The sequence below is a fragment of the Pelodiscus sinensis genome, chromosome 18, assembly GCF_049634645.1.
Source record: "Pelodiscus sinensis isolate JC-2024 chromosome 18, ASM4963464v1, whole genome shotgun sequence".
NCBI classification, from domain to species: Eukaryota; Metazoa; Chordata; order Testudines; family Trionychidae; genus Pelodiscus; species Pelodiscus sinensis.
In genome coordinates, this window is record NC_134728.1 from 32,869,594 (window position 1) to 32,884,928 (window position 15,335).

The window sequence follows — 15,335 nt, forward strand, 5'->3', positions numbered from 1 at the left end:
AATTCTGATTTAAAGTGTGTTAGGAGCTGGGCAGATAGGCAGCCCAGCTCAGTTCTGATTTGCACCAGGTCCAGAAGTTCAGACCATGCCCCCCTGCAGACGGTCTTCTACCACCCTGCACTGCTGCCTCTTTATCAGAAGCAGCAGCATAGGGCCACAGGCAGCTGTCTGTAAGAGGAGCTAATTTTTAAACTGGCTCACCTCGTGGACTAGCTCCGGCCTGACACCCCATGGTGCTGCTGGCCCTGCCTCCAGGAATTATAGAATAGTCAGCTAACTGATAAGAATTCATGAGGTTACTCTACTATTCAATTAACTGATATTTAACATCCCTAAAAGAGATAATGATGTGGAGAGAGTGTTTTTTCACACAAAATACAGTCAATCCATGGAACTCCCTTGAAAAAGATATTTTGACTGCCAAGTCTACAACAGAGTTGGAAAAGGAAATAGATACTATCATGGAGGATAGCAGGTCCATCATTAGCTATTAGCCAGGATGGGCAGGTATAATGACCCTAGCCTCCATTTGCTAGAATCTGGAAATGGGTGCCAAGGGATGGCTCTCTTGATTAACTGTTCCATTCATTCCTTCTGGGGCACCTGGTATTGGCCACTGCTGGAAGGATACTAGGCTAGATGGATCTTTGGTCAGACCCACTATGGCTATTTTATGTGCATGTAATGGTAGCATCCATATAAAAAATGATCCCTACATATAAACAAAGGAATGGAGGCAGGGATGTAACATGAAGGCACATGGACACAGTGCTTGGAACAGGGTCTGACAGCCCAGCATTTTAGTAGAAGTCGGTATTTTTGTTTAAGCCTTTTTATTCTGTGCAGGAGAAATATTAGTCAGAGTTACGTGGGGGTTGTTTTGTTGTTTTTGTTTCCCCAATTATACACCAACAGAGGAGAAGTCAGGAGTGCTCTTGATTACAAAATTGCATTATGTGGACAGTATATTGGGAGCAGAACAGTGCGAGTTACAGCAGTGTTTAAACATACCCCAGGGCTGTGTCTAGACTGGCAAGTTTTTCTGCAAAAGCAGCTGCTTTTGCGGAAAAACTTGCCAGCTGTCTACACTGGCCGCTTGAATTTCCGCAAGAACACTGACAATCTCATGTAAGAAATCAGTGCTTCTTGCGGAAATACTATGCTCCTCCCGTTCGAGCAAAAGTCCTTTTGCGCAAAAGGGCCAGTGTAGACAGCTCAGATTTGTTTTGCACAAAAAAGCCCTGATCGTGAAAATGGCGATCGGGACTTTTTTGCGCAAGAGCGCGTCTAGATTGGCCCCGGACGCTTTTCCGCAAAAAGTGCTTTTGCGGGAAAGCGTCCATTCCAATCTAGACGCTCTTTTCAACAAATGCTTTTAACAGAAAACTTTTCCGTTAAAAGCATTTGTGGAAAATCATGCCAGTCTAGACGTAGCCCTTGATTCTAGAATGTTTTTTCTGATCATTGTGGACAGGAACTTTCTGAGAATTATATTGGAATTGTGTTATAAAACAGTTTTATACTTGTGGGAATAGCCAGTAGCATAGTTCTGTTGCAAAGATCTAGCAAGACATTGTCAGAGTGAGGAGGTTTCTACTGCTGAGACGTCATCTGTGCACAAATTCATTCTCTGTCATCTTGTGCAGCAAAAATACAGAGAATAAATTTGATTCTGGTCATCTGCATTACAACTAAGCTATCATGCGTCCACTCCTCTCGAATTGAACAGATTTTGGATTTACTAGTTTTTAAAAGCAATAGCGCATACAATCTTATTTTTCTAACTTTTTTCCAGATTTTAAAAGGAGACTGTCTCTTGGATTTTTGCAGCTTTGCAGATAACAAGTAAGTGTTGAATGATGCTTTTAAGCAATACCTTAAGCCATTTATAGATGTAGAAAATATCTTACCTCTCTGCCAGAGCTGTTACATTTTCTAGTGGGAGCAGAGCTAACTCATTTGCTCCAACACTTACTGGAAACCAAATCTTGAGGGTCACCAGTAGCAAAAGATGCCGGGGAGATCAGGCCCCGTAGTGAGCATAAGGGAATAAGGGTAGCGCAGTGAGTCTCAGCTAGGGCTGTCAATTGACCTGCATTAACGCCTGCAATTAATGCAGGACAGGATTCACGTGTTCAAAAAAATTAACGCGTTAATCGCAGGCGTTAATGCTGCGCAGCCTCTTGGAGGTGCCGCTCCAGCACTTCAAAAGGGCTTTGCAACAGCTGAGCCAGGGATCAGTCCCCAGCTGATCCCCGGCTCCTAATGCACTGCCCCTTTAAAGCGCCAAAAAGGCACTTCAGAGGGGTAGTGCAAGAGGAGTCGGGGATCAGCTGGAATCCCCAGCTGATTCCCAGCTCCGCTTGTGCTGCCTCTCTGAAGTGCCGCTTTGGCATCTTAAAGGAGCAGCGCAGCATGGAGCTCGTGGTCAGCTGGGAACTCCATGCAGCGCTGCCCCATTGAAATGCTGCCGCGATTAATTGTGATTACATTTTTTAATCGCGATTAAAATTTTTAATTGCTTGACAGCCCTACTCTTAACTCGTGGCCCAATCAATACACAGCTGCAGCCCGTGTGACATCCTCAGGGCCATACAGGTAATAGTGTGAGTGGGGCCCAGACAACATACAGAGACCTGCATGTGCAGTCCACAATGGTAAATAGAAACCATTGAGATATGCTGTTAGAAAAAGGGAGTGAAGGCATTAATTTGCATGTGCGCTTATTGATTATTGATGCTGGTTAGGTGACTATCACAGCGAGTGCTATTACTAAAATAAGTGTTTTAACTTTTTATTACTTTCAACTGTGTAGAGAAAACGAACTAATGGAATTAATCTGGCTTCTTTAATAGCTTAACTCTTAATAAATGCAGTATGGCTTCTTTTCCAGCAAAGCATTGAATAAGGAGTATGAAGAGTATGTGCTATCAGTTGGTGACTTTGATGAGAGGGTTTTCTTAGGAGCAGATGCAGAAGAAGAAATTGGAACTCCCCAAAAGTTTGCTGTTGACATGCCAGTAGGGAAAACAACAAGAGCTTATGTGGAATGTCATCTTCAGCAGCATTTTGAAAAGGTAATATCGACTTCACTTGGGTCCTCTTAGTTGTTTTTCTTCATTTAAATCATTGCTCTGGAGTGGGCAGGGGCGAGTATTCAGTATGAAGGCTCCCCAGCCATGTCTCACCACAACAGGTTAGGCCAGGTGAGAAACGCCTTTCCATGACTGCTGCAGTGGGCACAGCCGGGGAGGGGAGCATATCCCCCAGCTGGGGCAGTCCAGGTTTGTCTGTTCCCTGTGCTCCCCAGCCAGCATGAGGAATGCAGCAAACTGCACTTTCCCCTCGCTCCCTGATGAAGTGGAACAGCCAGCAATGTTCCTATAGGAATGGGGGAAGAGAAGCTTCACCTCCCCCCGCCCTCCCTAAAGTGCACCTGGAGGTGGGAGGCTCAGGCCTGGGCAGTCCTGAACTGGGAGGGAGGGAGGGGTACACCGCCAGCTGGCCACTTTGACCTGCCTGGTGAATGTATCTTTTCTGGATGATTTTATGCAACACAATCCCATTCCAGGCACATCTCATTTTCCTGGCCCAACCAAGCCCTTAAGTTGTGATACGAGGAAGCTGTATACCAAATTTGGTGGACCTAGCTCTTACCACCCCCCCCACACACACACTCTCTCTCTCTCTTTCTCTTCCCCCCGCCCCCACTACATAGCAGATGCAGGTTTCAATGCCCACTGTTTGTCAGAAATGGGAGAAAATACAGTAACCCAAGAATATTCATTATCTCTCTCCTCTCCTCTCCTCTCCTCTCCTCTCCTCTGCTTCTCAATGAGAGAGATTTGTTGTAAGAACTGATCTGGGGTCTGTAGATAAAGGAGTGAGGCAAGCATAGAATAGGGGAAATGTTTTTACATGAAGGGGAGAAGAGGCAGTGTCTGAAAGTGCTTTCAGTGAGCAATGCAAAAAGATTGGTCATCTCTGGATATCTTTCAGTGTCTACGAATCGTTCATCAGCTTTCTTTGGATGTCAGAGCTTCACTTGAAATATTAGTACATTTTATAAAATATATGTGTCATTTAATCCCAACTGTGGTGCTTGCAGAGAAAAATTTTGTAACTGAATTATAATTGCAGCATGTATGATCAATATGTTAAATTAAAAGGGGAGGTTGATTATGCAGTATTTCTGTTTCATGGCTACACATTCAAGTGGTCTGACCTTTAGTGTTTGTCAGTGTTTTTATGATCTTGTCTATATTTTAGTCTTGTATTTTATTGATAATTCTATGTTTAAAATAACTTCTGGGTTTTAGTTTGGGGGTTTCATTAAGTTTGTAATTTGTTATAAAATTTGCCCTTAAGCACTTTAAATCTCAGCCTGTTTTGTGATGGTGACTATAATAGTGGCAAACTTATTTTCTCTGTGGTTTATAGTGTACCTTTGAGTTTTTGAATGATTTTGCAGTTTGTCTCATTACATAATTTTTGATTAATTTTCTGTCTTACCTGTCAGAAAAGATCATTTGCACCTTCTACACCACTGACTGGAAGGAGATATCTGAGAGAGAAGGAAGCAGTAATCACTCCTGTAGCTTCAGCAACACAAAGTGTGAACCGGTTACAGAGCATTGTGTCTGGATTGAAAAATGCACCAAGTGAACAGCTTATAGCTCTCTTTGAGTAAGCATGTCCCTTACCCCCTCCTTTCCTGATAACCTTTGACCCCTCTCTTCAGATTTGGTTTTGTTAAGCTACTGCGTTTTGCTCCATGCTCAACTCTCTTTTTAAAAGGTTTTATGAGGGTTGCTGGGACAAAAGACTGATCTGTATTCTTGGTGTTTGCATTTGAAAGGACTTATGAGGAACTAAACTTTTTTATTTCTTAATCAGTCTCTGCTTCTAGAAAAGTAGGGCTTTAAAAACAACTCATTACTTACTGCTTGATTCTCAGCTAATTATGGTTGTACAACTGTTTTATTTAAGATTGATTGACACTGTTGGTATAATAGAAAAAATCCATTTCACATAAGAAATTTTGGACAAATTAAATCCTTGTCTGATAGTCTCCCTACAAAGGGAGAGAGTAGTGTGTGACATTCCTGTCTGCAGACTATAGTTTTCTTTTAAGTTCAGGTTGTGAAACTGAACAGAAGACATCCTACATCCTGCTATTATTCTTCAGCATTCAGCTCCTCCAATACACCTTCATCTGATTTCATTGATTCAAGGATTATAAAGTTAGAAGGGACCATTGTGATCATCTAGTCTGGCTCACTGTGTAACACTGGCCATGGGACTTATCTGAGTTAATTCCTGTCTCATTAGGGCATATCCTTCAGAAAAACATCCAATATTGATTGTAAAATTTCCAATCATTAAGAATTCACCACAGCCCTTATTTCCCTATTAAAAATTTGCCCCTTACTTTGAATAGCTTCAGTTTTCAGCCATCTGATTTTGTTGCTCATCTTTGAGTACTTGTTCTCGTCAGTTCCTGTTGTGTGTGCATGTATTGTGTGCAGGGTTGTTGGAAACATTTTTCCCTTAGCCCCTGTTTGGTTGGCTGGGAAACCCCGTGGAGTGGCACCTTTATGTCACTCAACATATGGTCCTGCTGATCTAATTCCCCTTCAGTTCTTTACCATCCGTGGCAGCATTGGAACAGGGTCTCACTTGCTGATTGTAAGTCTTCCTTAGTTTAACGGGTTGTTATTCAGTCCCATTTCTCTCCTTTTCTTTGCTTTGCTTTTCTCAAGTAGGGTAGGTAGTAGAAACGTTGGTGGGGCATTGTCAGCATCCTCTCCGCCACCTCAGGCTTGGGGCATGCTGAAAGCTCAAGGTTTCAAGACTCACGGTGTATGCTGGGAGCCTGTGCCTAATAGCAACCCCATGACTCGTGCCAGAGGTGACTCGTGGGGTGAGGGGGTGCATCAGTTGGAGCGCTGGAGGATCTATAGGGCTTTTAAGCCTAGAACCTGAAAGGAATGTGACTTCAGACTTAAACAACTGCTGATAGAAGCTGTGTGTCATCTAGCAGCATCTGATTGTCAGGTCCTGGGAGCAAGCTTGGTGTAGAGAGCGCTGGCATCGGTTCGAGAAATGATTCTGAGGAAGGACTCTGGAGCTCAAGAGCCTCGGCACTGAAGGTCACCAGCACTGCAGCTTGGAGCCACACCCTTTCACTGCTCCACATCTCCAGTGCCTCTGAAGTGCCACTGCCATAAGAATTTGGATAGAGAGCAGCAAGATCCTAGTGCCAGAGAAAGGACTCGGGGTCCAATCAGCAGGAACTTTGGCCGTTGACTCTGGCACCCCACTAGGCACCATTGAGTCCAGCTCTAGTGACTATCCAGTGGGGTAGTACCTGGTGGAGGTGTTGGAGCCCTCTATCCCTGACACTTTTGAGCCAAAGACCTCCTAGAGCAGTGGTCCCCAACACGGTGCCCGCGGGGGCATTTGTGTGCGCCTGCCAAGTGCTCGGGCATGCGGCTATGGGGGGGGTCCCCCAGCCCCCAGGCGTGCGGGTATGGGGGGGGCCTGCCCCCGGGTGCACAAGTGTCCCCGCCCTCTGGCGCCCAGCAGGCAAACGGCCACGCCCCCTGGTGCCTGGCAACCTCAAATGGTTGGGGACCACTGTCCTAGAGATAACCAAGCCACAGCCCCTGGCCATTGGAGAAAAGCATCTTGCATTGCCTAGGTTGGCTCAGTCGAGATGTAAGCCTTCAAAGCAGAATTCCATGACACCGGACTGGCACTTGGTCCAGGTCTCCATCTCTGTGACTCTCAACTCCAGCATGTGAGCGCCTGGCACCAAGAGACTGTGCCCTCAATTTCCCAGCACTGAAAAGATGGCACCAGTCCAAGTCCCCTTCACAGAGCCAGCACAGAGGCACGACAGCCACCCACTGGCTCTAGATACACGGTCATAGTCGTGGGATAGTCAGCACCAATCCTCAACTCAATCTTCAAGGTGCCAGTATCTGACAACATCCTCACCGCACCAGCTCCCACTCAGGGATCGTCAGTGCCACCATGGTCATTGCCCTCCTTATCATCTGACTTGGAGGTCAACTCTGCTTACTCCGGGTGCAATGGACATTACTCGCGTAGGCACCACCAAGAAGTGCCAGAGGCCAGGCACCCACAGTGATCACCCTCCCCTCCATGCACAGTGGCCCTTCTGGACCCTCTGGGCTTATCAGGCATAGGATATCCTTGTCAGAGCCCCAAGGTTGGTTGCCTCCAGTTGCTTTCCCTCCCTGTCCCTAGTTGTCAGGCTTACTCCTTGGGATAGAGAGGCGATCCTCTCCAAGCCACTCCCTCATACTTCAGAGGACACGGGGAAGCCAGCCCAAGAACCACCTTTGGCCCAGCATACTTCAGGCAGGGTTGGGGCAGAGGAGGACTCTGTCGCATTATCTGGAACGTGTCTTCAGGCAGAGGAAGTGGCTGAATCTGAGGCCGATATTCTTGCCCCAGAGGGTCCCTCCAGGGTAGCATTACCCATTATAAAAACTATACAAAACAATAACAAACCAGTGGCAGACTCCAGCCTTCATCCTGCTCGCTGTCAGGGGAGCAGAAAGGAACTACTTTGTTCCCTCCAAGGGGTACGAATTTTTGTTCTTCCATTCACAACTGTGTTCCCTGAAGATCTCGACCGTCAACAAAAAGGAGCACCGGAGGCAGCAAGTGCTGGCCCCAAAGGCCAAGGAGGCAAAGTGTATGGACCTCTTTGGGAGGAAAGTTTATGTACCAGGGGCCTACAGCTGAGGATGGCCAATCAGCAGGCTATCCTCAGCAGGTCCAGTTTCAACTCCAGGGACACTATGTCCAAATTCAAGGAGTTATTTCCTGCTGAGGCAAGAGCAGAGTTCTCTTCCCTTCTAGAGGAGATTGAGGCAATAGTTAGAACTTTGTTGCAGGCCTCCCAGATTCAGCTGGTCATCTCAGAGGTGGTCATAGAGAGGTCAGCCTGGCTCCAAGTATCAGGTCTTCCACTGCCAGGACCTTCCCTTTGAGGGCACAGCTCTGTTCTCGGATCAGATGGACTCAAGGCTACATAGCCTCAAGGACTCGAGGATGACTATGAAGTATCTTCGTATGTACACACAAGCTACCCAGAGAAAACCCTTCAAGCCCCAACCCCATCAACGCCAGAGGCAATACCCTCCACGCACGAGGCAAAAGTCCTTCTGCTGTAGAGACAGGAATAACAGATGGAGGTCTTCTAACCTGCCCTCAGGTTAGGGGCAGGGCAAGATACAGGGGCAAGTGTGCCCCTATCTAGATGATTGGCTGCTGCAGGGGTGCTCCAAGGAGCAGGTGGAATCACAAGTTCATTTAGTCACAGACACGTTCCAGATGCTGGGACGACTCTTCAGTGTGGACAAGTGAACATTATCATTGACCCAAAGTAAATAATTCATTGGGGCAGTGCTGGACTTGGCACAGGTGAGAGCAATTCTTCCAGATTCCAGATGCTGGCAAGCATCATCTGAACTTTGAGGTGATATCCTATTGCAACTGCAAAGGTCTGTATCTGTCTAAGAGACTGCACCTCCGTTTGGCATGCCTGCACCTATGTCATCAAGAATGCCAAACTGAGATTCAGACCTCTCCAGGCATGGCTTGCTTCAGGACAGTTTGGACTCGGGATTAACAATTCTGGGCATGTCCTAGATGCTCTCTGGTAGTAGCTGGACCCTTGCGTGATTCACAACAGAAATTAAAAGGTACAGTGACCAAAGTAAAATCCCTGCAAGATGCATGGACACTTTTCAAAGACACCATAATAGAGGCCCAACTTAAATGTATACCTCAAATTAAAAAAACATACTAGAACTAAAAAAGAGCCACCATGGCTTAACCATAAATAACAAAATGTTTTTTTAAGTACATCAGAAGCAGGAAACCTGCTAAACAACCAGTGGTCCCCTGGACAATCAAGATACGAAAGGAGCATTTAAAGACGATAAAGTCATTGCGGAGAAACTAAATGAATTCTTTGCTTCAGTCTTCACGGCTGAGGATGTTAGGGAGATTCCCAAACCTGACCCGTCCATTGTAGGTGACACGTTTGAGGACTTGTCACAGATTGAAGTGTAATTAGAGGAGGTTTTGGAATTGATTGATAAAGTCACTGGGACCAGATGGCATTCATCCAAGAGTTCTGAAAAAACTCAAATGTGAAACTGTGGAACTATTAACTATGGTTTGTAACCTATCCTTTAAATCAGCTTCTGGCCCCAATGTCTGGAAGATAGCTAATGTAATGCCAATATTTAAAAAAGGCTCTTGAGGCGATCCCGGCAATTACAGACCAGTAAGTTTAAAGTCAGTATCGGGCAAATTATTTGAAACAATAGTAAAGAATAAAATGATCAGACACATAGAAGAACATAATTTGTTGGGCAAAAGTCAACATGGTTTCTGTAAAGGGAAATCATGTCTTACTAATCTATTAGAGTTGTTTGAAGGGATCAACAAACGTGGAAAAGGGGGATCCAGTAGATATAGTGTACTTAGATTTCCAGAAAGCCTTTGACAAGATTCCTCACCAAAGGCTCTTACATAAATTAAGTTGTCATGGGATAAGAGGGAAGATCCTTTCATGGACTGAGAACTGGTTAAAAGACAGGAAACAAAGGGTAGGAATAAATGGTAGTGATGTTCCCCAAGAGTCAGTCCTAAGACCAATCCTATTCAACTTATTCGTAAATGATCTGGAGAAAGGGGTAAACAGCAAGGTGGCAGAGTTTACAGATGATACTAAACTGCTCGAGGTAGTTAAGACCAAAGCAGGCTGTGAAGAGCTTAAAAAAGATCTCCCCAAACTAAGTGATTGGGCAACAAAATGGTAAATTAAATTTAATGTGGATAAACGTAAAGTAATGCACATTGGAAAAAATAACCCCAACTATACATATACATATGGGGGGCTAATTTAGCTACAACTAATCAGGAAAGAGATCTTGGAGTCATCGTGGATAATTCTTTGAGGACGTCCACACGGTGTGCAGCGTCAGTCAAAAAAGTAAACAGGATGTTAGGAATCATTAAAAAAGGGAAAGAGAATAAGACAGAGAATATCTTATTTCCCTTATATAAATCCATGGTACGCCCACATTTTGAATACTGCGTACAGATGTGGTCTCCTCTTCTCAAAAAAGATATACAGGTATTAGAAAAGGTTCAGAGAAGGGCAACTAAAATGATTAGGGGTTTGGAATGGGTCCCATATGAGGAGAGATTAAAGAGACTGGGACTTTTCAGCTTGGAAAAGAGGAGATTAAGGGGGATATGATAGAGGTCTATAAAATCATGAGTGGTGTGGAGAAAGTGAATAAGGAAAAGTTATTTACTTGTTCCCATAATATAAGAAGTAGGGGCCACCAAATGAAACTAATGGGCAGCAGGTTTAAAACAAATAAAAGGAAGTTCTTCATACAGCGCATAGTCAATCTGTGGAACTCCTTGCCTGAGGAGGTTGTGAAGGCTAGGATTATAACAGGGTTTGAAAGAGAACTAGATAAATTCATGGAGATTAAGTCCATTAATGGCTATTAGCCAGCATGGGTAAGGAATGGTGTCCCTAGCTTCTGTTTGTCAGAGAGTGGAGATGGATGGCAGGAGAGAGATCGCTTGATCATTGCCTGTTCGATTCACTTCCTCTGGAGCACCTGGCATTGGCCACTGTTGACAGACAGGGTACTGGGCTGGATGGACCTTTGGTCTGACCCAGTATGGCTGTTCTTATGTTAATCCCCTTCAGTATCTCTCTGTCCCTCTCTGGGCAATGCAGGCTACAAAAGTGCCATGGATACATCTGCTTTCACTTTCAGGTGACATTGTGAAGAAACAGGCAGCATTATCTCCCATAAATGCAAACAAACGTGTTTCTCCAAGCAATTGGTTGAATAAGAAGGACTGAGTGGACTTGTACGTTCTAAAGTTTTATGGTCTTTTGTTTCTGAATGCAGTTATGTAACAAAAGGAGAAAAATCTACATTTGCAAGGGTGCAGTCTCTTTTTTGTGAAAATGCAGTACAGAACTTAGTAGGAAATTAATTGAAAAAAAACTTTTTTTTTTCATTTTACAGTGCAGATATTTCCAATAAAAATAATATAAAGTGAGTACAGGCAGTCCCCGACTTACGCGGATCCGACTTATGTCGGATCCACACTTACGAACGGGGCTTTTCTCGCGCCGGAGCTCACGGGTGGCGGGTCGCCACCCGTGTCCTCCGGGGCGAGAAAAGCTTCTCCCGGTCTGCTGGGGGGGTCCAGCAAAGCCGCTGGACCCCCCCCAGCAGACCAGTGACACCCGAGCAAAGCCGCCCAGGTGGTGGCTTTGCTCCCGGGCAAACGCGCTAAGCCACCCAGGCGGCAGCTTTGCTCGGGTGTCCCTGGTCTGCTGGGGGGCTCCAGCTGCTTTGCTGGACCCCTCGCCCCCCAGCAGACCAGGGGGACAGGAGCAAAGCCGCAGAGCACGCCCGCAGCGGGACAGCCCGGGCGCACTTGGGCTGTCCCGCTGCCCGCGTGCTCCGCGGCTTTGCTCCCTGTCTCCCTGGTCTGACCAGCAGACCAGGGAGATGGGGAGCAAAGCCGCGGAGCATGCCAGCAGTGGGACAGCCGCGGCGCGCCTGGACTGTCCCGCTGCCCGCGTGCTCTGCGGCTTTGATCCGCGTCTCCCAGGTCAGCAGACCAGGGAGATGGAGCAAAGCCGTGGAGGACTTGGGCGTCCCGCCACCCCCGTCTCCCTGGTCTGCTGGGGGGAGGGGGTGCAGCTAGTGCCCCCCCCCCCCAGCAGACCAGGCTTTTTTTGCCTACCCCTGGGGTAGAGCAGCTGGGGGTTGCCGGGTTGGTCCCACAGCGCTGCTCTGGACCAACCCGGCAGCACCCCAGCTGCTCTGCCGCAGGCGTCCTGATTCAGTCGCTGCTGGTCAGTTTCAGCAGCGGCTGAATCAGGACGCCTGGGGCAGAGCAGCTGGGGTGCTGCTGGGTTGCTCCAGTAGCGCGGCTCCTCGGCGCTACTGGAGCAACCCAGCAGCACCCTAGCTGCTCTGCCCCACGCGTCCCCAAGTCAGCCGCTGCTGAAACTGACCAGCGGCTGACTACAGGGAGCCCGAGGCAGAGTTGCTCTGCCCCAGGCTTCCTGGAATCAGCCGCTGATCAGTTTCAGCAGCAGCTGACTTGGGGACGCCTGGGTTTCTTAAGTTGAATCTGTATGTAAGTCAGAACTGGCATCCAGATTCAGCCGCGGTTGAAACTGATCAGTTTCAGCAGCGGCTGACGCCAGTTCCGACTTACATACAGATTCAACTTAAGAACAAACCTACAGTCCCTATCTTGTACGTAACCCAGGGACTGCCTGTACTCTGCACTTTGTATTGTGTTGTAATCGAAATCTGAGTATTTGAAAATGTAGAAAAATACCCAAATATTTAACAAATTTCAGTTGGTAGTCTCTTTAACAGTGTGATTAAAACGGCAAGTAATCATTAATTTTTTAGTTACAATTTTTTGACTTGATCACGTGAGTTTACTATGATTATGAGTGACAGTCCTAGTTAAAAAGAAACAAAAGTCATTATTTCTGAAGGGGGCAATAGTGCACTGCTCTGGACAACAGCATTCGGTTTATACAAGCATGTTCTTTATCTAGCACTCCTCATATACACAAATAATGGGGTTAAGGCTTATCTACACCAGAGAGTAATGCACACTATGGGAGTGTGATTCCTCAAGTACCCTAATATGCTGCAGATGAATTGGTCTGTGCTTATTGGGGCGCAGTAAAAGTTCTTAATGCAAATGAATATTGAAAGCACTAGTTCTTCTGGAGATTTCCCTGTGGGTGCTTCACTCCAAGTGTTGGTGTTATCCACACCTTCACCTGGAGGTTTTTACAGCAGTACCCGCACTAGCCATGAGTGCACAGTGCCTGCCTTTTGTGCCAGCTGTCACAATAGCAATTGTGCTGCTAGACTCCAGTTCCTTTTCTACTGCCCCTGACCTGAAATGGATCTTCACTTTTATCTAGCCGAGTTAGTTTTTTACATAGTTTACATGTATTTAGTCAGATGAGTTTTATTTTTCCTCTCCCTCATTAACAAAAACAAAACACCTCAGTTTTTTGTTTCTGTATTTCCTGTCAGTTCATACTATGCTTGGTTCACCAGTTCTTAAGCACCTCAAGTTCAAGTTAATATTAATGGAGAAGTCCCTTGGACCTGCCTTTGACCCAGGTGCAGACTCTTCAGCCAGACAAAGCCCTACTAGGTCAGCAAAAGATTTTAAAAAGCAAAAAAAAAAAAAAGACCGCCTGCCTTGCCTCACAGAGACCAAACCATTTCTGAGCAGATCTGTTGCCTTACTACTGCACAGTCTGCGGCTCACCATCTATGAAGTGCCAGGCTCCTCCAGTATCACCTGTACCCTGGCCACTTCTGATGCGCATTGTGCCAGTGTCGAGGTTTCAGGCTCAAAGTTGCCTGCTTTTTCTCATGCAGTATCAATTGCACCAGGAACAACACAATGCCAACCCAACTAAGCCTGCCAAGTTTAGTTGCTCCCGTGATACTGCCAGCGTCTCAAGTAACAATGCCTGCCCACACAGTCCGGATTCCACAGCATAGCATTTGCAGTTGACAAAGCACTCTTCCTGCAAGGACTGTGGCACCGCAGTTCTTTCATTCAAGGAATTACACTTGAACTTCTTGTAATCCAGCAGTCTTGGGAGGTAGGCTGTGTTGGATTATTTAATTTTCTGGACCACAGGTGTTCGCCATAATGAAGAGTGCTGGTGTGAGGTCTGGGAGGGAGGGTGCAGGAACATGCTGGGGGTGGGGTTTGAGATGAAGGGAGAGAGCAGGAGTGCACTGGGGGTGAGGGAGTAAGATCTGGGAAAGAAAAAGGGTACGTGAGGAGGAGGGGCGTGGGGCACTTACCTGGTGCCCTGCTCCCGGGGGGGCACACACGGCTTCACAGTCCCTGCTATGGAAGCAGTGGGGGGAAAGCTTCTACACCAGCGTTCTGCTGCACTGCCAATCCCCCAGCTGGGAGGGAGCCAGTAGCATGCAGAGCTGCTTTCTCCCCTGGCCATAGTCCAAACCATGAGTGTTCCTAGATCAGAGACACCCAGATTATGGAGATTCAAGTGTATCATTGACCCTACAGTTCCCCTTGCTTGATACCGATCTCACACCAGACCTGTCAACATGGCCCTGACTGCCTCTCTCCTAGTCCCTCTCACGTTCAGTGAGGCTTTTCACCATACCATTCCCCCCAGCTGCAGACTGGTCACCACGGGATCAAGGTCCTCTTGCCCCAGGGATCTACTGCCCTGGCGTGCACACCCATGGATGGGACCTCCATGCCATTCCCTGGACAGTGGTGTTACTGGAGCCCATGGGGATCATATAGGAGACACCATGTTGACTAAGGGTACATCTAAACTACAGATCTTTTCTGGGATACTGGAAAAGCTTTGTCGTGTCCAAGGAATGTGTCTGCTTTTCCGAAAAAAATTCGGAAAAGCAGGCACATTTTTTCAGCATCCCTGTAAACCTTGTTTTACGAGAAAGGGATGTTCCGGAAGAGGGTTTTTTTTCCCAACATTTGGCCAAATGTCGGAAAAGCCTTTTTCAGAAGAAAAGCAGAAAAAGATATGCAAACTGCATTCTCCATTTGCATATCTTTTTCCAACTCTTCTTTGTAATATAGACACAGCCTAAGACATCCCCAGAAGTGACCACACATCTCCTCTTGCATCAATGCATGTATCTGCAACTGAATTACAAGAGCAACCCACAGTGCTGTCTCTGTTGTAGAGAAGGAACTGAGGAGCCTGATCATGGACATGCACTATTGAGACGCATCTAGCATGTGAGGTAGGCACTGCGTGTGCAGGTACTGCAGTAAAAATCTCCAAACAAAGGCACAGGGGTGCACCAACACCTGGAGTGGAGCACTGACAGAGACACTCATCTCAAAGAATGTCAATTACTGCACAGGCGAGTAACCTCCTCTTACTACATGTAAGTGCACTAGGAAATCTTTAATGAGCACCAGCAAGATCTGCTCAGAGCAGTTAATCCAGAATAATTAGTGCGCTTTAGAAATCATACTTCCATAGTGTGCCTTACTCCACTATGTAGACAAGCCGTCAATCTTTTCCAGCTATCAAATCCTTATGGCCTTTAAAATATTGTATTTCTATTGTTCTGGAACACAGTTTGCATCTTTTCTTTGTGTAGAACTATTGAATGGAATGTTGTACGGAATGGAATAAAATAATGCCAGGTTATAGTCCAAAATAGGACCTG

General features: G+C 46.4%; 1 protein-coding gene across 5 annotated transcripts in view; it reads left to right on the plus strand.

Moving 5' to 3' along the window:
* RBL1 (RB transcriptional corepressor like 1) overlaps nt 1-15,335 on the plus strand; it is a 63,604-nt gene that overhangs the window by 12,815 nt on the left and 35,454 nt on the right. For 3 of the 5 annotated variants that reach the window (XR_012896578.1, XM_075901475.1, XM_075901476.1), the window contains 3 exons: nt 1,796-1,845; nt 2,894-3,077; nt 4,520-4,686. Coding sequence is in view for 2 of the 5 variants with exons in the window: in XM_075901475.1 (XP_075757590.1) it covers nt 1,796-1,845; nt 2,894-3,077; nt 4,520-4,686 (401 nt within the window). In the remaining 3 variants the exon portion in view is untranslated. Of the gene's footprint in view, nt 1-1,795; nt 1,846-2,893; nt 3,078-4,519; nt 4,687-10,848; nt 10,948-13,930; nt 15,024-15,335 lie in introns of those variants that run through there. The other 2 variants (XM_075901477.1, XM_075901478.1) reach the window with 2 other exon arrangements.